Consider the following 21210-nt stretch of genomic DNA (forward strand, 5'->3'; position numbering starts at 1 on the left):
TGTCACTGTGCATCGGTCAACTATACAACGCACTTTGCACAAGGAGAAGCTGTATGGGAGAGTGATGCGAAAGAAGCAGTTTCTGCAAGCACGCCACAAACCGAGTCGGCTGAGGTATGTAAAAGCACATTTGGAGAAGCCAATTTCTTTTTGGAAGAAGGTCCTGTGGACTGATGAAACCAAGATTGAGTTGTTTGGTCATACAAAAAGGAGTTATGTATGGCGGCCAAAAAACACAGCATTCCAAGAAAAACACTTGCTACCCACAGTAAAATTTGGTGGAGGTTCCATCATGCTTTGGGGCTGTGTGGCCAATGCCGGCACCGGGAATCTTGTTAAAGTTGAGGGATGCATGGATTCCTTTCAGTACCAGCAGATTCTTGACAATAATGTTGATGAATCAGTGACAAAGTTGAAGTTACGCAGGGGATGGATCTTTCAGCAAGACAATGATCCAAAACACTGCTCCAAATCTACTCAGGCATTCATGCAGAGGAACAATTACACTGTTCTGGAATGGCCATCCCAGTCCCCAGACCTGAATATCATTGAACATCTGTGGGATCATTTGAAGAGGGCTGTTCATGCTCGGCGACCATCAAACATAACTGAACTGGAATTGTTTTGTAAAGAGGAATGGTCAAAAATACCTTCATCCAGGAACTCATTAAAAGCTACAGGAAGCGACTAGAGGCTGCTATTTTTGCAAAAGGAGGATCTACTAAATATTAATGTCACTTTTCTGGTGGGGTGCCCATACTTATGCACCTGTCAAATTTTGTTTCAATGCAGATTGCACATTTTCTGTTAGTACAATAAACCTCATTTCAAGGCAGAAACATTACTGTGTCCAACAGTTATTACATATATGAAACTGAAATAACTGTTGCAAAAAAAACAATTTTTATAAAACATTAAGCTTAAGATTAATGGGGGTGCCCAAACTTTTTCATATAACTGTATGTATGTGTTATAAAGTGTCACCCTTCTTTTAAAAAACAAAGAAAAAAATTAAACATCTGGTATTGCTGCGTCTGTAAAAGTCATGTCTCAAAATATAAGATTATTGACACTGTACCTTTTAAACGACAAAAAAAAAAAAAAAAATGAAATGCTAGAATTTTTCAGTCCACATAATTCCCCCCCCCCCCCCCCCTATAAAAAAAATCAATATAAAGTGATCAAAATGTTAAATTTTCTCCAAAATTGGATTAATAAAAGCTATAGATCAGGACACACACGAAAAAATAAGCCTTCACACAGCTCCATTTTTGAAAAAATATAGCTACTGGTCTCAGAAAAATGGCGGCACAAATGCAAATTGTTTTTTTTTTCCTACAAGCTTCAGAATTTTTTACATTTAGTAATGCCAGATCATATCCCCACAACACGATGTCATTGTAAAAACAAAGCCCAAAAAGTAATGATGGGATTGTGGTGTGTGTTTTTTTTTTTTTTTCACTATTTCACCCCAATTGGAATTTTTTAAAATCTTTCTCTGTACAATATACAGTAAAATAAATGGTGTCCCTCCCTCATAGGGCTATGTCGCAGGAAAATTAAAAATGTATGGTTCTTGAAATAAGGAAGCAAAAAATAAAAATGTCCAGGTGTTATAAAGTTAATGTAAAGTTTCCTTTTTTCCTAGGTTTGCTTAGTAAGGATGGCTCTGAGCATCTGTCGGAGGAGCGCAGGATCCCTACTTTCGGCTCTGCGCCATTTGCCAGTCATAGCCCCCAGGCAGCTGAAGACCGATGATCTTTTTTCATCACTTCCATTTTCTGTTCTACAAAGCACAGCGAGGAGAAATATTTTCCAGTCTTGGGCCGTCTGTACGCAATCCGGCTCCGAGGACGGCGTAAAGATCCCTCACCCAGAAAGCAATCTGCCTGTCATCAGCCAAAATCAACAGGAGACCAATGTAATACCCCGAGTGGAAAGGGATCCAGAAGGTACAAAAGCGCTAATCGCCCCCGAAAACTGGCGCGCATGGAAGTCAAAAAGGTGGACGGATGAGTGGTCGGCCGCTGTCATAGAATAGAAGCTCTGCTTCCACTCGGGAAAGGGTTGATTGTGACTTGTAGGATCGCTACTTCCAATAGGTGGCGCTATAGAGTCCAAGTCCTCTTTTTCTCTGAAGAGGCAATTTGCCTACTTAAGAAGGTGGCCGTGCATGTTCGTGGCTCTCTCCATTCATATCTGTGGTAGTCAGCTGAGAGTATATTATGATACCCCTGTATATTGTGTTTGTTTTTTTAACCCCTTACCGGCATCGGACGTACTATACCGTCCGATGCCGGCTCCCCTGCTTTGATGCAGGGCTCCGCGGTGAGCCCGCATCAAAGCCGGGACATGTCACCTGTTTTGAACAGCTGACATGTGCCCGTAATAGGCGCGGGCAGAATCGCGATCTGCCCGCACCTATTAACTAGTTAAATGCCGCTGTCAAACGCAGACAGCGGCATTTAACTACCGCTTCCGGCCGGGCGGCCGGAAATGACGTCATCGCCGACCCCCGTCACATGAAAAATCAAAAAAAAATCAAATCAAATCTAAAAAAAAAAATCAAATCTACGCATATTTGGTATCGCCGCGCTCAGAATCGCCCGATCTATCAATTAAAAAAAGTATTAACCTGATCACTAAACAGCGTAGCGGGAAAAAAATTCTAAACGCCAGAATTACGTTTTTTTGGTCGCCGCGACATTGCATTAAAATGCAATAACGGGCGATCAAAAGAACGTGTCTGCACCGAAATGCTATCAATAAAAACGTCATCTCGGCACGCAAAAAATAAGCCCTAACCCGACCCCAGATCATGAAAAATGGAGACACTACGAGTATCGGAAAATGGCGCAATTTTTTTTTTTTTTTTTTTTTTAGCAAAGTTTGGAATTTTTTTTCACCACTTAGATAAAAAATAACCTAGACATGTTAGGTGTCTATGAACTCGTACTGACCTGGAGAATCATAATGGAAGGTCATTTGTAGCATTTAGTGAACCTAGCAAAAAAGCCAAACAAAAAACCAATGTGGGATTGCACTTTTTTTGCAATTTCACCGCACTTGGAATTTTTTTCCCGTTTTCTAGTACACGACATGCTAAAACCAATGATGTCGTTCACAAGTACAACTCGTCCCGCAAAAAATAAGCCCTCACATGGCCAAATTGACGGAAAAATAAAAAAGTTATGGCTCTGGGAAGGAGGGGAGCGAAAAACGAACACGGAAAAACGAAAAATCCCCCGGTCATGAAGGGGTTAATAGCTCGTGGAAGCGTCTGATTTTTGCCTCTTTTTGCCTTTCCAAGCACTGGAGGATGTTCCTTCTTTATCTCCTCTGGATGCAATGACAGAAGACGAAGTTGCGGCCATGATTCCAGTTCCTGCAATCCCTCCATCATCCTTTACACTTGGAGACTATGTGGATAGTTCGGAAACTCTACAGAAGCTGGTTCTGCTTGGTGAGTGGGCGCCCGCTAGCTACAGCTAGTTCCCTGATATTCTCAGCGCCATTTCTAAGGCTCTATTCACGTTTTGTTTTACAGCAGTTTAGATTAGGAGTATTTTCCGACATTAGCCGCTGTATCCACCCATCATTTACTGCCAGTGTAGAAAATAGTAAAATTGCGCACCGTATATGCGTATATACAGCGCATACAAGAAAACGTCTGTGACGTACGCACCAACATGCTCGCAGGTTCGAATGGGAGTCTGCTGAACGGAACCGCTACTCCAAGGGTGCACTGAGCGCCTGTGCTTGGTTCGAACAGTCGTTTTGTGCTGACAAACTTGTTAATTAGCAGAAATATGTCAAAAAGATGTTCAGCTGGGATGCATCATGACCGATGCATTTGTTAAATGGGGGTTGTCGCATGATTAATGAACATTTTAATGAATAGATGTGGAACTTCTTTTTATTCCAACAATAGGATGTACTAAAGAAATGTTTCTGTGCTGAGATAATCTTATAAGTGTGCCCCTGCTGTGTACAGCTGAGACTGCACACACCACAGCTGGCCACGGGAGAAATAAGTGATAATACAGATAACATAGAAACTGCTTTCTGTGAGGTAACGCATTTCCCTGCCTGTTTTATCACAGGAGCGAGTGTTTATTTTTTATTTTTTTCTGCACCTCCAGTCCCAAGTTCAACATAAGTGAAGTCAGTGGCATAAGAGCTGAGCAGCAGCCGGGGCGTTTACCTGACTGACTTGATTTATGATCAGCTTAGGACGAGATGCAGAAGAAACAATCACAGGAGCGAGTGTTTCTTCCTCATCTGTGTCCAGAGCTCATCATAAATTAAGTCACTAAGGTATTGCTTCATTATTGCCAATATTTTTTGTGACCTTGTTCTGATGCTGATTCTTTAAATATCATCTTATCATAAAATTGAGAAAAAAAAGGGAAGAACGTGGCCTAACAGTTGTGTAATGCAGTGCGCATGTCGTTCCGCTATGTAGGTCACAGTAACTTAAACTGTTTAATGAGTATGAGAGCCCGGGATGCGTCGGTGATGTGATTTGCTGCGCTTACCTGTACCTGGATATGGCTGACCATATATATTAGATAGACACTGTCCAAAATCTAGTGTAGCCCACCATTCTCTCCTGACGTCTCCCCCCTTATACTGTGTGGCCTAGTGTGCCTGTGTTCTCAGTAGGAAAATGGGAAATAAATTCATCTAGAGGGCAAAAAAATGGATTGGATTTACTCCTCTTCTTGGACATCTGCGGCCGGGGGAGAGTCTGGAGGGTCCCAATACACATTACATAGTCTGTCAGCCTACTGAAATTAGTGGATTAATCTAAAGCAAATCAATGATTGCTGTGACCGCCCTTTGCCTTCATTAATTCAATTCGGTACGCTTGCTCCCAGTTTTTCAAAGGAACTCGGCAGGGAGGTTGTTCCAAACATCTTGGAGAACTGACCACAGATCTTCTATGGATGTCGCTTGTGCAAAGCCTTCTGTCTCTTCATGTAATCCTGGAAAGACTCTATGATGATGAGATCAGGTCTCTGTGGGTCCATGTCATCACTTCCAGGACTTCTTGTTCTTCTTTACACTGCAGATCGTTCTTAATGACATTGGCTGCATGTTTGAGGTCAAAATAAATTTTGGCGCTAAGCAGACGCCTCCATGATGGTGATGCAAGTTGTATATGGATTAGTATCTGCCTGTGTTTTTCACCAATGAGGAAACTATTGAGCTTCAAATTAATTTCTTAAATTCAGTGCCAAACTTACAAGGACCCTCCACCATGCTTCACTGTTGCCTGCAGACACTCATTATTGCATCACTCACCAGCTATTAAGCGAACAAACTGCTTTCTGTTACAGACAGATATTTCTCATTGTCACCATTTTTCTGCACCCCCAGTTCCTATGTTTTCATGCATAGTTGGCTTTGTTTCCATGTCCAAGGTATGACTTTTTTGGCCACAGTTGTCCCATGGAGACCACTAATAGCCAGACTTCTCAGTAGACCGGTGTAGCTGGGTCCCACTAGTTGCTGCCAGTTGAGCTGATGGCAGTGCTGGACATTTTCCTATTTCAAAAGTTCGTAAGCAAGGTGTGACTCCCAACTGCTGCACAAAGTTTCACTGTGTTTACAGTCCACGGGGGTTGGCCATTTCTTGGTGTTTCTTCAAAAGAGCTTGAACAGCACATCTTTGAAATCTTTACTTAGGAGACACCTTGCTGATGCAATATAACTAACCTGTGTCTGTTTTTGTGGTCATTCTTGCCATGGTGTATGACCTGTGTGGAGACAGAAGAACAAAGTCTTGGAAGTGATGATATGGCCCCCACAGAGCTCTGATTTGGTCATCGAATTTGCTTGGGATTCTAGGTAAAAAAACAGAAGGATTTGCACAAGCTTACATCCACAAAAGATCATTGGTTGGTTCTCTAAGATGTTTGGAACGGTCTCCCTATTGTGTTCCTTCAAAAACTTTCTACAAAGTTTACCTAGAAGAATTGATGCTCTTTCTCCTACGCCTCATTGGGGGACACAGACCGTGGGGTGTATGCTGCTGCCACTAGGAGGCTGACACTAAGTGATACAAAGAACGTTCGCTCCTCCCCTGCAGTATACACCCTCCTGCTGGCTCTCAGCTCCTCCCCTGCAGTATACACCCTCCTGCTGGCTCTCAGCTCCTCCCCTGCAGTATACACCCTCCTGCTGGCTCTCAGCTCCTCCCCTGCAGTATACACCCTCCTGCTGGCTCTCAGCTCCTCCCCTGCAGTATACACCCTCCTGCTGGCTCTCAGCTCCTCCCCTGCAGTATACACCCTCCTGCTGGCTCTCGGCTCCTCCCCTGCAGTATACACCCTCCTGCTGGCTCTCGGCTCCTCCCCTGCAGTATATACCCTCCTGCTGGCTCTCAGATAACCAGTTCTTGCTTAGTGTCTGTAGGAGGCACATGGGTCTGTTTCAGACTCCAACGTTTTTATTTTATTGTTTACTTTTCTGTAAATTTTTATTTTTTAATTAACGGAGTGAAGGGGGCGACGGTTCCTTTCAAGGTTCCGATCTCCCCCGAACCATCAACAGGCGAGCACGGCGAGTATACCTCCCCGTGCCCTTTCCTGCGACGTGGGAAGCCATGCCTGAGCTCACTTCAGGGGCGACGGTTCCTTCACGGTCCCGATCTCCCCACACCAGCAGCAGGCGACCACATGGAGTGTCGCCTCCATGTATCCTCTCCTGGAGCCAAGCCTAATGCCGGACAGCCCCCACTGTCCCACCACTGTGAAAGCGGATGGCACAAGGAGGTGGACGGTTCCTCTCCACCTCCCTAACAAAGAATGATGGATTGAGGTTTATCTCTGCACCGTCCACGCTGCAATACCTGACCTGCAGCAGAACAATAGAGTGCGCGCACTTTCCTCGGCGCTGAAGCCCAGTCATCGCGGCGGCTTCATGCCGGGACGCGCACCGATGGTGAGTGGATCAGCGATGAGCCTCTGCAGAGGGATATCCACATGCTGACAGGCAGCTTCAGCTTCACTGTGGCCCACCTCCCTGAGGTAACGCTCCGGCCGGCTGCAAAAATTTAGCCCCCGGCTTCGACCGATGTGTAGGCCGCATCCCGGAAGCCGCGCCTGCACTATGGCGCGCTAAGGCGGCTCCGCCCACCTTTTCTGGCGCTTCTTCCCTGGCACGGGAGTGATCGCTTCCCTCAGCAACACTGGTATTGTTCACGCCGGCTGCAGAAATTTAGGCCCCGGCTTGGGCCTATTCATCTAAGTCACGAGGCTCCGCCCACATCACGTCTGTGGCGGCGCCTCTCGCTCTCTGCGAGACTTTACCACCTCTGCAACTCCCGATCTCCATCTTGGTCCACCCTGCCGGCACACACACACAGGGGCTATGGTTTTGTATTAAAGGGGCACATGACCAGAATTACCTGGTCTTAAAGGCACATGACCAGTATTACCCGGTCTTAAAGGCGCATGACCAGTATTTCCTGGTCTTAAAGGCACATGACCAGTATTTCCTGGTCTTAAAGGCACATGGACCAGTATTTCCTGGTCTTAAAGGTGCATGACCAGTATTCGCTGGTCTTAAAGGCACATTATTATTATTATTAATTATTTATATAGCACCATTGATTCCATGGTGCTGTACATGAGAAGGGGTTACATACAAGTTACAGATATCACATACAGTAAGGAAACTAACAATGACAGACTGATACAGAGGGGCGAGGACCCTGCCCTTGTGAGCTTACATTCTACAGGATTATGGGGAAGGAGACAGTAGGTTGAGGGTTGCAGGAGCTCCGGTGTTGGTGAGGCGGTAGCTTCGATAGTGGTGAGGAGGCAGCGGGGTCAGTGCAGGCTGTAGGCTTTCCTGAAGAGATGAGTTTTCAGGTTCCGTCTGAAGGATCCGACTGTGGTTGATAGTCGGATGTGTTGGGGCAGAGAATTCCAGAGGATGGGGGATATTTGGGAGAAGTCTTGGAGGCGGTTGGGTGAGGAGCGGATAAGTGTGGAGGAGAGAAGGAGGTCTTGGGAGGACCGGAGATCACGTGAGGGAAGATATTGGGAGATTAGTTCACAGATATATGGAGGAGACAGGTTATGGATGGCTTTGTAGGTCAGTATTAGTAATTTGAACTGGATACGCTGAGGGAATGGGAGCCAGTGAAGAGATTTGCAGAGGGGGGAAGCAGAGGAGTAGTGAGGAGAGAGATGAATTAGTCGGGCAGCAGAGTTAAGGATGGACTGGAGAGGTGCAAGGGTGTTAGCAGGGAGGCCACAGATGACCAGTATTCCCTGGACTTAAAGGCACATGACCAGCATTGCCTGGTCTTAAAAGCGCATGATCTGTATTACCTGGTCTTAAAGGCGCATGACCAGTATTACCTGGTCTTAAAGCCGTCGGCTAGCAGGGGCCGCAAATATTTTAGAAACGTACACGCGCCTAGAAAACGGAAGTTTCATTTCCTGATCCCTCACCAATGATTTGCTGAGAACAAGTCTCTGAATATGGATCGGATATTGCCTTGGTTCTGGACTCACCAGAACTTCAGAAAAGGATGGATTCGCTTATTGATATCATCAACCAATCTCTGTAGATTGACGAGGAATTCGGTTCTACTCTAGATCACGCAGTGTCCCTCATAAGAAGACTAAACTCCCAGCAGAGCATTTGCCATTCACCCGGACAAGGAGCGTCCGGATAAGCGATCCACTGGACTGAAACCTCTGCAAGCGCGGTATCCTTTTTCAGCCAATATGCAAACACACGGGGCACTCCCTCCCTAAGACGTGGGATGCCATGCCTGGTCTGATTCTTAAGAGCGACGGGTCCTTTTAAAAGACACCGATCTCCCCACACCAGCAATAGACGAGTACATGGAGTATAGCCTCCATGTATCCTCTTCTACAGCCAGGACTAACGCCGGACAACCAGACCTGTCCACCCAGGGACCTTAACTCTGTGGATGTACAGAGGCTCCTTTTTATTTTTTTGGCATCCGAGCACCCCCTCTGCATCTCCACTATTTAGCAAATGATGCAAGAAGGCGGACGAACCCTTTCCACTTCCATGTTAAGAGGATGGTGGATCGAGGGTTCATCATTTTAACTCCGCACAGTCAAAAGAGAGCGGCGATAGTAAGAGACGGTTTCTCCTGACCTTCTGCATGCAGCCGCGCATTCTGCTACTTGGCATATTAACCGGGTAGAATCTCCTGTGGTATACCTATCAGTATCCCTACCCGATGGATCATCAATTAAAAATACAACCGACTGTCAGATAGCAAATCTAGTTCGTTCCATCTTGCGGCCTCCAGTTCAGCGCTGTACCCTCCCTTAGCCGCCGCATGTGTTGCTAGAGCAATGGTCTCTTGGTCAGAGACCTTAACTATTTTGATTTCCTATAGACCCAACCAGCAGTGGATTAGTTGTCCAGGATGATCTAGATCTAAGGGATCTTGGTTCCAAATTAGGGACCGAAAAGTAAGACCGATCCTGAACCTCAAACTTCTACCAAGCTTGACAAGGTCCCCCTTCTTCGGATGGAGTTTCCCCGCTCAGCCATTACTTCAATGGAAAAAGGGGGAGTTTCTGGCTTCCACCGACATTCGGAATACTAACCTTCACATTCCTATGTTTATCCCTCTTCAAAATTCCTTGGATTTCCCTTTCGCAAGGGTTATGGGGCTGTCATGTTCCTCTTGCCTAGAGGCATGGTTGTCCTGCCCTACCTGGTCAACTTTCTAGCCGCTCCTTCAGCCCGGCGCTGAATCGTCTATATCTCTTGCGATACCCTCTCTCTCTCCTGGGCTGGCAGTTAAACTTAGACAAATTTTTTCTCATTTCCAGCCCAGCAGATATCCTTTTTGAGGATGATCCTGGAATCTTCCAGAAGTTTGGTGATTCTCCCTTGAGACAAGGCCGTGGCCCTTCAACAGGGAGCTCGCACACTTGTTCACTCATCTCCTCATTCCATTCGATTTGCTAGGAGTGTTCTGAGGAAAATTGGTGACGACAATAGAAGTGGTTTCCTTCGCTCCTCTCGTTTTCTGCAGGTCAATCAGGCTTTCAGAAGGTAGTCTCTGAGTTCCTTCCTTATCTAGGGAAGATCCTTTCTCCAAGTTATTAGTGACTACCGATGCCAGTCCTCTCCTCCTGATCATTGTTCTGGGGATCCGAACGGTACAGCTAGTTCTACAGCAGGTCCACTGCCTTCTGGCGGGTCACCCCATCCGATTCAATCAGACAATCCAACATATGTGCCATACATCAATCATCTAGCAGGTACCCACGGTCGGGCGTCATGGCCGAGGTACCTCACATTCTCTGTTGGACCACGATCTATCATCTGGTGGTCTCGGCACTACACATCTCAGGTGTAGAATTCTGGGTGGCAGACACAGTCAGGGTCCCCCCTCATGTGGAAGTCTTCCATCAGATCCGTCTTCTCTGGAGCACTCCAGATGTAGGTCGGATGGCATCCAGACTGAACGCCAATGTACTCTAAGTTCATGGTTTGGCCTCCAGGTCCAAAAACCATCGCAGTGCATGCTCTGGTTCTTCCATGGTACCAGTTTCCTTCACCCCTCTTCCACTACTTCCGAGATCTTTTCGGAAGCAGGAAGGGCCCCAGTGATCCTAGGAGATCCGCACTGACCATGTCAGGTTTTTTTCTCGTTTGCTGAACTAGTGTTTTTCCGTCTTCGTGTAACAAAACTGCAAATATGGACTTCCTCACAGGGAATCTTCCCATGTGGTTCTTCCCTATCGCATACCACTAGATCTTTGGGACCTTAATGATCCTGGGAGTCTTACAGTGGACTCCTTTTGATCCGGACAGACTTTACTATCAGGGAACATCGCCCTTTTTTCTATGCGATCTCCTCATCCTGACAAGTCTTCGGAGCTAGCCGCTCTGTTCTTTCAGACCTTTTCCCTTATTACCATCAAGGCAAGGTTGTCTACAGGCAATCCCCATCCCTTGTTACCAAGGTGGTATTGTATTACCACTGTTATAAGGGCATCGTTCTTCCCTCATCACTTTCGGCACCAGTCCACATAACGGAATTGGTTCCCCATATTCTGGACGTGGTGAGTGCTCTGAGTAGATACGTCTCGAGGATGGCGTCCTTCCGAAGGTTGAACACTTTATTTGGGCTACCTCGCTGTAAGAGGACTGCTTCCTGATGGTTACAGGAAGGGTTTAGCCGTTTCATCGGCCATGTTAGCTTGGTGGATTTGTTACACCATCCAGAAGTCCTTCCGTGTTAAATGTCAGCCTATCTCCCTGTCTATCGAGGTTTGGATTCTAGGCACCAGGCGTCGGCACAGCACGACTGCAAGCTTGCGGGTTCGTCCAGTCCGCATGCATTCTTGAAGCACTATAATGCCCACACTTCCACAGATGTGACTCTGGGCAGGCAGACTCTGCAGGCCGCGGTGTCACACTTGTAAGTAGCCGTTACATAGGGCCTGATCTGATGTTGTCCCCACCCAGGAACTGCTTTGGGACATCCCACGATCTGTGTCCCCCAATGAGGCGTAGGAGAAATAGGGATTTTTGTGTATTCACCGTAAAATCCTTTTCTCTGAGCCAGTCATTGGGGGACACAGCTCCCACCCTATTATTAGCTTGTGCTTGTTTTATAATTTGACATAATATGGCATGCTATACGCTCATATATTGTTATTGATCTCCTACTGCTTTTGCACTGAACTGGTTAGCTGAGAACCAGCAGGAGGATGTATACTGCAGAGGAGGAGCGAACTTTCCTTGTATCACTTAGTGGCAGCCTCCTAGTGGCAGCAGCATACACCCACAATCTGTGTCCCCCAATGATTGGCTCGGAGAAAAGCATTTATGGTGAGTACACAAAAATCCCTATTTTAAAGGCAAAGGACGGTCACACCAAATGTGATTCACTTTGCATCTTATTGACTGATGAATATAAACTATAAATTAACACTTCTATTTTCTAAAGTGTTCTTACTTTGCAGTATTTTTTCCACACCTGCCTAAAACTTTTACACAATAATGTAACACGTATGACCAGATTTAGTGTTCTAAGAAGGACATTTCTGAAAGCCCATGTTTATTTTAAAATAAGGAGCCTAAAGAGATTATCCATCTCCTACAACTCGCCCTTGTTCTATACCGTTTCCCTAATGTTGAACTGATCACATCGAATCAAATGTATTACACAACACCCATGCAAATAAATGGCTCTGAATGATGTTATCTCACACGTTTGTGGCATAACCTCAGGATAAATGTGTGCTAGATGGGGCAGAATAAGGATCCTTGTTTTATTGATGGTCATTTGTTTAGACAGAAAACACATATTTTTATTCCCAGGTGTGGATTTATCAAAGCTAGAAAAGCGACCAAATGTGGGAACGTTTCTCTTGAAGTTGGACTTTGAAAAGGATATCAGTAAAATCCTCTTTTTCCTGAAAGATGTGGGTGTAGAAGACAATCAGCTGGGAGCCTTCCTGACGACAAATCCATTTATCCTCAGTGAAGATTTGGATAATCTGCATAAAAGGTATTGATCTAATATATTATCAATTACAGACATGTATGGCAAATCCAAGGAACGCCCCATAAACGTCTGATAGCTGTGAGATTCAGCAGTGCCTGGCCATTGTCGGAAGAAATCCCTGCATGTGTTGTGGCTGTTGTACAACTTCAAGAAAAGGAGCCTCGGGGTTTCGAACATATATTTTGAGCACGCAGACACTGTTAACACCCGAGCATGGACGGGTAACACCTTATCCCAGCACGCTCGCTCATCACTAATGACTATCAGACATTTATCAGGTGCAGCCAGTACCAATTATAAGGCAATATTGGGTTTAGGCCATCAATCTTTCATAGTACTTGGGGTCCGATTCATCAAACAATTTGTGACGTGGAAATGTCGCTGAATTTTTGTGCAATAATTAGTTTGCCGTTTTTACGCCAGGTTAGCCATCCTTGCGCAAAGTGAGCAAAACTTAGTGGAACGAGCGTGATCCAACAAATTCGTCATAATTCACACCACAAAAGTGCCGCAAGCTACACCAGTAATGTACGAGGCGCACATTTATTAATACATTCGGAGCATCTTACCCCAGTGGACTCTATATCAAGACCGACATACAAAATGCTGGAATTCATTATCTCCAGACACACTGCGCTAGCTTTAGGAAACAATTTAGGATTGCGACTTTTTTGTTTGTTTGTTCACATTTTCATTGTGGCTTGTGTTCTGCTTCTCTGCCAGATCGGTATCAAGGCTTCCTATGCGAATGTGAGCAGATACACTTTAGACTAAGGTTGGTTGAACCTGTCGAGATTGACGCGTTCTGCCGACAATCCAATGTGTGCAGGGGGGGGCCGCTAACCTTCTCCCGACAGATGATGTCGGGGGAGATAAGGATCAGGCGTGTCTGTTTTCAGACTGACTATCCTGTTGTTCCGATGAGATAAGCCACCTCTTAAAATGTCTGTCGACAGCTCTCTCGTACCAAACGTTCATGTGTAGGGGAGACTTGGGGGAGACAACTGCTGGGTCAATCACCATTGTTTGGCCGACACCATTTTATGGCTTATGGGGGCTCTATAGACCCCCCCTTTTTTGTTATTTTAGGTTTGAACACTTAACAGGGTGAACTTCGGTATCGTGTGCTCAGTGTCAGGATGCACCCTGTACTATTAGTTATGACATATTTATTCCATTTTTATATAACTCTTCACATTAAGTTCCAATATAGACAGGGATTTTACCCATAAAAAAATGTTGTTGTTTTTTTTTTGTGTGTAGTATTCTTGTAATTGCTGCAAAAACTGCAATTTCAATATTCACCAATAGGGAAAAAACACTTTAAAAATCGTCTGTGTGGCTTGATAAACAGTTCTTGCTGCTATAGTAGTAGAAAAAAAGTTTTTTTTTCTATGTAAGTACGCATTTCAACGCCAAACAAACGTCTTTTTTCCAGTTAAAAAAAAAAATTGACTGTTTCAACAGTAATTGATTCCAGCACCACCATTGTAGCTTTAGCCCACAGCTCTATGGCTAATGGAAATTGGTTTTAAAGCTGACAAAATGTCTACCAAAAATAAGATTTAACGGGACCCCCAATACAATTCAACAATTAGTTGAAAATTGTGATTTCTCGAATCCCACTGCAAAGATCCTTAATGTTTCTGAGATGGTGGGGACCAGAGTCCCCATTGCGAATGAAGTGATCCTAGATGGTGAACGGAGGGGCGGTCCTAGATGGTGAACGGAGGGGCGGTCCTAGATGGTGAACGGAGGGGCGGTCCTAGATGGTGAACGGAGGGGCAGTCCTAGACGATGAATGGAGGGGCGGTCCTAGACGATGAATGAAGGGGCGGTCTTAGACGGTGAACGGAGGGGCGGTCCTGAGACGGTGAACGGAGGGGCGGTCCTAGAGGGATGGAGGGGCGGTCCTAGAGGGATGGAGGGGCGGTCCTAGAGGGATGGAGGGGCGGTCCTAGAGGGATGGAGGGGCGGTCCTAGAGGGATGGAGGGGTGGTCCTAGAAGTTGGATGGAGGGGTGGTTCTAGAAGGTGAATGGAGGAGCGGTCCTAGACAGTGAACGGAGGGGCGGTCTTAAATGGTGAATGGAGGGGCGGTCCTAGACGGTGCAAGGAAGAGCGGTCCTAAACGATGAATGGAGGGACGGTCCTAAATGGTGAACAGATGAGCGGTCCTAGATGGTGAGCGGAGGGGCGGTCCTAGACGGTGAGCGGAGGGGCGGTCCTAGACGGTGAACGGAGGGGCGGTCCTAGACTGTGAACAGAGGGGCGGTCCTAGACGGTGAACAGAGGGGCGGTCCTAGACAGTGAACGGAGCCATGGTCGCATATGTCTGCTACTCTTTCAATCACGGGAGGATTTATGACACTAATTCTCATGATTTGGGCAGGAGGCTCAGCAATTGGGAGCCCAAGTGATTGTTCATTTATCTTGGTTGTGTGACAACCTCTGTGAGAAGGAGCGCTGTTACAGCTGTTGGTTTGGACGCCATAAAACATGACTTCTTTCTGTGGTACCAAGACATTGGCAGCATATCCTTTTAAGTCCTGGAAGATGTGAGGCGCGGCCTCCATGGATTTTCCAGCATTTCCACAGATGCTCTGGTAATTGATCATCAGTAACCAAGGTAAAACCAGGCACATTCTGCCCAGTCCTTCAGTAGGAGGATGCAGAGGGTCCCACAGTTGTACTGAAATCAATCAGGAAGCCATGGGATATGGCTGTGATCACCATCATATCTAATGGTTGCAAAACTTCCGTGATACTTTTTCTAATAAAGTGAACAGGGGCATAGCACATCACATAATTTACCTGTTTTTAGCTGCCATGTGGTACAGTCTAGAAGTAGACCTTGCCGGCTGACGTCCATGGTGTGTACTGTGCTCGCTCTGTAATGTAAGGGAGATTTTCAGCTTCACCTTGTTCTACATGACGTGTTAGAAAGTTTGATGCGATGTTTGGATCACAGTCTTAGTTTTTTTTTTAATTTTGTGTATTTTCTGGGAAAAATGAATAAATATTAAAAGTGAACCTGTCAGTAGGATTTTTCTAAGTAAACTACAGACATTGTCAGGTTGGCCCTCTTACACTGATTAGAATGATATCTGGATGATGAAATCCGTCTTGTGGTTCTTGTGTAATCAGTGTTAGAAGTTTTCAGGTAATGAGATGCCCGAACAAACATGTTCCTCATCATAGAGACTGTTTGTGCTTCGGGGCAGCCTGTAGGCAGAGTCTTATCTTCCTGCTCTAAGCCGGAGAAACTAAGGAAAGACCTGTCTACAGGCCGCCCCGAAGCACAAACAGGTTCTTCATCACAGTGAGAGCTAGACTGTTTGTGCTTCGGGGCGGCCTGTGGGTAGGTCTTTCCTTGGTTTCTTTGGCTTAGAGCAGAAGAGAAGACTCTGCGCACAGTCCGCACAGGTATCTCATTAACTGAAAATCTGTAACCCTGATTACACAAGAACCACAAGACGGATTTCTTCACCCCAGGTATCATTTTAATTAGTGTAACAGGGCCAATATGACAATTCGTTTACTTAGCAAAATACTGCTGCCAGGTTCACTTTAAAAGAATTCATTGGTGTCCTGTATCTTCTCCTAGCTGTGTGGTGCCACTTCATACAACTCAAAGGTAGATATGGGCAGCACGGTGGCGCAGTGGTTAGCACTTCAGCCTTGCAGCGCTGGGGTCCTGGGTTCTAATCCCACCCAGGACAACATCTGCAGGGAGTTTGTATGTTCTCTCCGTGTTTGCGTGGGTTTCCTCCCACATTCCAAAGACATACTGATAGGGATTCTAGATTGTGAGCCCCATTAGGGACAGTGATGATAATGTGTGCAAAGACTGTAAAGCGCTGCGGAATATGTTAGCGCTATATATATAAAATAAAGATTATTATTTTTATGGATCCCCCTGGGTGTGCCCCCTAACGCCCATACATGGAGTAGCAGCGCTTTAGCCCTGGTGGGATGCTCCTTGATCTCTTCAATGAGCTTCCTCTTTTTAGATATCATGGAGGTCCCATCCTGAAGACCCCTATGGGAATATTATTATTTGTGCTACTGCCAATAAATCCTATAAATTAATAGAACGATGAGTTGCAATATCAGACGGCCCATAAAGGAGTGAGGAGAAATAATGTTGGAAATTTACGAAGAGGAGTGTGCCACAATTCCCTCTGACTATGCACCTAAAACCTGGGATACATGTCCTGCTCCACATTTATGTGTTTTAGACACTTTTTTTGGGCAATTAGGGAGAGGCTTAAAGTGTGACCGTATACTACTTCACTTTGTATACCCAACAAGGTTACGCTGAGCGCTCCTGAGTGCATTTTTGGGGCAAAGACTAACACACCTTTATCCTAAACCATGCCTACTTGTTGGGCATTAGAAAAAGTTGTCTAAAACGCACAATCGTTTTATTTCAAGGCAGTGGTTTTGGGGGCACAAATGATGCCAGAATTCTGGCGCTTGTATTATATCTGTCCCATTATCTGCATTAGCAGTGCAGCGGGATGTGAGCGCTTTATGGCAGCTGCAATGAATGATGATCAGAAAGGAGTCCACAGACCCTGAGAGTTAAGTGAGCGCTGAACCTACAGCACATGGGATGTCTTCTGTCCCACGATTCCGGGTGAAGGCCGCTGTGCGCCCCTATCTGTCCGGCACATGATTCTCGATAACCTTTGAACAATGGCTTGTAGATGACTAGCTGCAGAGTTTCGTGGTAGCCTGCGCGCTTGCTGTAAGGAAAGCACCGGCGTGTTTCCTCGTCCTATAAGCTGTTCTGTTCCCGACGGTGCACTCGAAACAAGTCTGGACAAATGTGTGTGTGTGTGTGTGAGCGCTCTTATCAGAATTCCTGCCAAAATTTACACAAAGCTTCTCGTTGTACAGAGCGATTATAGGACGTGAGAGCCAGCAGCCGGTTCCACAATAATGTCAGGGTGTGTGCTCGCAGGTGGATCATGAGCACACACGCTTATCTCCGCTCGTTACCATTCTCTTCCCCCAGAGCAGCGCTCCGGCGTCACCGGTAAACATTTCATATTCCATTTAGTGAGACTTATTCTCATGTTTCACTCGTATACAATTTCCAAGGAATGAATTTGGAGTAATCTCATAAACTGGCAATACTAATCAGTCTTATTAACACTTGGTCAAAGGGAAATCCTCTAACTACCGGTGTTTGAAACCATGACATGCTGTGCTCATGACTAGTACTGTACAAACAAATGACGCTTCAGAGTATGTGCACACGTTCAGGATTTTTCGCGATAAACGCATACATTATGCATCCTATCATTTAGAATGCATTCTGCAATTTTTGTGCACATGATGCGTTTTTTTTTTTTCGCGGAAAAAAACCCATCGCGATAAAAAAAAAAGCAGCATGTTTATTAATTTTGCAGATTTTTTTTGCGTTTTTCCTGCTATTTAATGCATTGGGAAAAAACACGGAAAAAAACGCACAAAAAAAAAAAAAAAAAAGAAATCCTAAACGTGTGCACATACCCTCACTCACTCTCCTCGGGTCCAGCACGGATTCCCCGCCGCTGTTCTCTGAGTCGCCAGGCGTCTTTTCAGCATTTTTTTTTTTCTGCAGCAAAACCTGATCGCTTGGCAGGAAAGAAGCTGCAGAAAAAAAGTTTTTCTTGTATTTTTTTTGTGCATTTTTTTTTCCGGCAGTTTTGGCATGCCAATAAAGTTTACTGTTGGAAAAAAAAAGTCCTATTCCATAGAATCAGGTTTTGGAACAAAAAAACGCATCAAAACATGATACCTGCCTTTTTTTTCTGCATTTTTTCACCACCCATTCAAGTCAATGGGTGAAAAACGCTGGAATTAGTGACAAGCTCTAAAGAAAAAAAAAATACAGATGACAAAAAAAAAAAAACTGTGTGCATGAGATTTCTGATCTGTCATAGGCTTTGCTGGTACTGTAAAAAGCAGCTGATAATTAGCATAAAAAATAAAAAAAAAAGAGGAAAAAACGCCCAATGTGAACCTAGCCTTAATAAATATAAGAGACTCCAGCTTGACCGGGCACCTATATTAAGTCTTTATAACTGTATGTACAGCCTTTTTGTTTTGGGGTCCATTGCTTAATACATGCAGTTATAGACGTGTGAAAAGGACAAAAAATAGTTAGCCTATAGTAATTAAAGGGGATGTACAGCCGCCCTTCTCCCCCCTCAGTTACATAATCTTAATTGTAACATAACCTACTAATTTGTAGCACAAACGCTACTTAATTTCATCCACAATGTGATGCCTTCCCCTTAGGATGAGAGTGGGGAGAAGACAAATAAAGCTCACACACTAAATTTCCGAAGCCTCGTCTTCTCCCCCTTCTCCTCCCACAATGTAAGCGCCATATCCTGGAGATAAGAGACTGTACGCTTGGTGAGTGCCGCAGACGTATCTCACTATTGACGGCGCTGTAGCCAGTAACTGAGCTCAGGGGCTCTGCCAGAGTCACGGACATCAGCCGATTAGTGCCCCTGATCTCATTGATTGGCTGCAGCAACGGAGACTTGATGCTGGACCTGGGGAGGGTAAGTAAGGCTTGTTTTATTTTTTAAACATACTGCAGCTGGGGGACATGGACTATCAGAAACCAGTAAATCCTTTTAATGCTAGAGACTTTTAGCAGCTAAGCTCGCTGGCTATTCATGCGGAGGTCCACGGAGTAGGAAGTGCACACAAAGCACCAGGAAAATCACGTAGGTTGATGGCTTGGTGCTGACACACATTTTTTACTTACCGTACTTTTGATGGCTTGCTCATATACCTTATTATGACAGGTGCTGTAATCCTCTGGCGGCTGCTCCAGTTCCAGTTTGGATATCTTCGCTTCCAGCTCCGTGCTTGACACATGACCTTGTTTCCTGTGTCTGTACATACCCAGAGTTATGTGTGAAGGGGGCTGGCTGACGGCTCTTTTTCAATAACTAAACCAGCCCTCTTCTGTTTTGTGGTCTGTGCATAAACGGAGGCGGACACTGGCTTAGCTGCTTAAATGAGCCGCCAGCAAACTCTGATTATGTATGTCATGTATCAATGACAGGACTGCCAGGACTCGAGCAGCTACCAGAGGATCAGGATCAGGACTTCTCTCATGCTGCACCAGTTTTCTGGAATGCTCTTTCTCAGACAATCTGGTTAATTCCCAGTATCCACAGTTAGAAGCGTGCCCTAAAAACATACCAGTACTTGTTTAGACTGGCCTATCATCTCACTAATCTAACTATGGCAATTATCCTCTGTTGTCTTCCACGCACTCAGCAGCACTTTATACCTGTACTGATGCGCACACTGGCTGGTGACCGGTTCATGCAGCGTTATTTGAATACCCTATTTATTAAACTGATGGCTGGACCGTACAATACAAGCACTTCATTTTACCTTTTTATGTCCCCCCCCCCCCCCCTATTTTTTTTAAAGATTGTAGCTTGCGAGCAGCGGGGTTCTCACTCCTGTTGGTATATGTTGAATTATGTGTTACTCTGTAATGTCTTCTCTTCTTTGTACAATGTAATGTGCTGCGGAATATAGCTGGCGCTATAGTAATGAAAACGAAGATTATGTTATTACCCGGTGTAAGTGACTACATATCACCAGGTGCCCTCTTTAAATCCATGTTAATAAGACCCACACGTTGCTACAGTGGCCCCGAAGTGTAGTGCCAGTTTAGTACCATCTTCTTCCCCTGTGATATTCTGCATGCAGGGCTTATTGGGGGAAACGTAGGCGCTCCTGGCCCTCTCCAGAGTAAGTCTCGCCTCCTGGAATGACCCGACATGTTTTATGGAGCCCCCAATATACTGTACCTCCATAATCTCCCGGCATGAGAACTGGAAGTTCTACTAGAAGTTTGTCATATTCTCAGTCTTTGGTCCTTTAAATGGACCCATCCCTGTGCCGCATCTCGAAATAGTTTTCTGCTCACAACAAGAAACCAGATCTATTTTTTATAATCGGGGGTAAGACGTCTTCATTGAGCAGCGAGCACCTTCTTACACCTGCCTGCAGTTTACTAAGTAATGTCTTATTGTTGTAGGGTGGCTTACCTGAGCTCTAAAAAATTCAGCAGGCATGCGATTGCAAGACTCGTCTCCCGCGCCCCTTATTTGCTCAACTTTTCTGTGGAAAGACTGGATAATCGCCTGGGCTTCTTCCAGAAGGAGCTAGGACTCAGCGGGGAGAAGGTAAGAGGGTGCTGGCTTCCCGTCCGCCGCCCAGGGTTTCCTGGGTTTAGCTTCTCCTACACCTTGGTGAATGGCGCCACCTGCAGCAATCCCAGAATACCTGCAAAAATAATTGGGGGGGAAGTGTAAGCCCCTCGTGCCCCACAAAGTTGGTTCTAAGTTACCTGTTTTTCTGTAATTGATCATTGACTCATGAAGTCCTTTAGGCTTTCAAGATCTCTGCTTGATGTCATTCAATAAACTGTTCGTCTGCCCGTCCCGTCCTGCAGTCCAGACATTCGTTATTTATATATTTTTGCTCATAGTGTATAAAACATGTGTTTCCATAAGAGCAAGATTTTACATTTACGACAATATTTACCACTGTTACTAAAAATGTAACTATAGTTTAGCAAAACTTTTGGCATGTTAGAGACATATTAGGAGTCAGTGGGGGTCGAGATGCTGGCACCCCGTGCTA

The 21210-nt window shown here is 45.3% G+C and overlaps 2 protein-coding genes across 6 annotated transcripts in view; one reads left to right on the forward strand and one right to left on the reverse strand.

Moving 5' to 3' along the window:
• Positions 1 to 20750, reverse strand: part of PTDSS1 (phosphatidylserine synthase 1) — a 97006-nt gene extending 76256 nt beyond the window's left edge. Inside the window, exons 1-2 of one of the 2 annotated variants that reach the window (XM_069731672.1) lie at positions 20613 to 20742; positions 15346 to 15422 (exon numbers count right to left, since the gene is read on the reverse strand). In XM_069731672.1, coding sequence (XP_069587773.1) covers positions 15346 to 15422; positions 20613 to 20639 — 104 coding nt within the window. In that variant the 5' untranslated portion in view covers positions 20640 to 20742. Of the gene's footprint in view, positions 1 to 15345; positions 15423 to 20612 lie in introns of both variants that reach the window. The other variant, XM_069731673.1, reaches the window with a different exon arrangement.
• Positions 1 to 21210, forward strand: part of MTERF3 (mitochondrial transcription termination factor 3) — a 39624-nt gene that overhangs the window by 6662 nt on the left and 11752 nt on the right. For 3 of the 4 annotated variants that reach the window (XM_069731674.1, XM_069731677.1, XM_069731676.1), the window contains exons 2-5: positions 1649 to 1952; positions 3311 to 3463; positions 12346 to 12535; positions 20603 to 20750. In XM_069731674.1, the coding sequence (XP_069587775.1) occupies positions 1664 to 1952; positions 3311 to 3463; positions 12346 to 12535; positions 20603 to 20750 (780 nt within the window). In that variant the 5' untranslated portion in view covers positions 1649 to 1663. The remainder of the gene's footprint in view (positions 1 to 1648; positions 1953 to 3310; positions 3464 to 12345; positions 12536 to 20602; positions 20751 to 21210) is intronic. The other variant, XM_069731678.1, reaches the window with a different exon arrangement.

This window comes from Ranitomeya imitator, chromosome 6 (genome assembly GCF_032444005.1).
Source record: "Ranitomeya imitator isolate aRanImi1 chromosome 6, aRanImi1.pri, whole genome shotgun sequence".
Taxonomy (NCBI): Eukaryota; Metazoa; Chordata; class Amphibia; order Anura; family Dendrobatidae; genus Ranitomeya; species Ranitomeya imitator.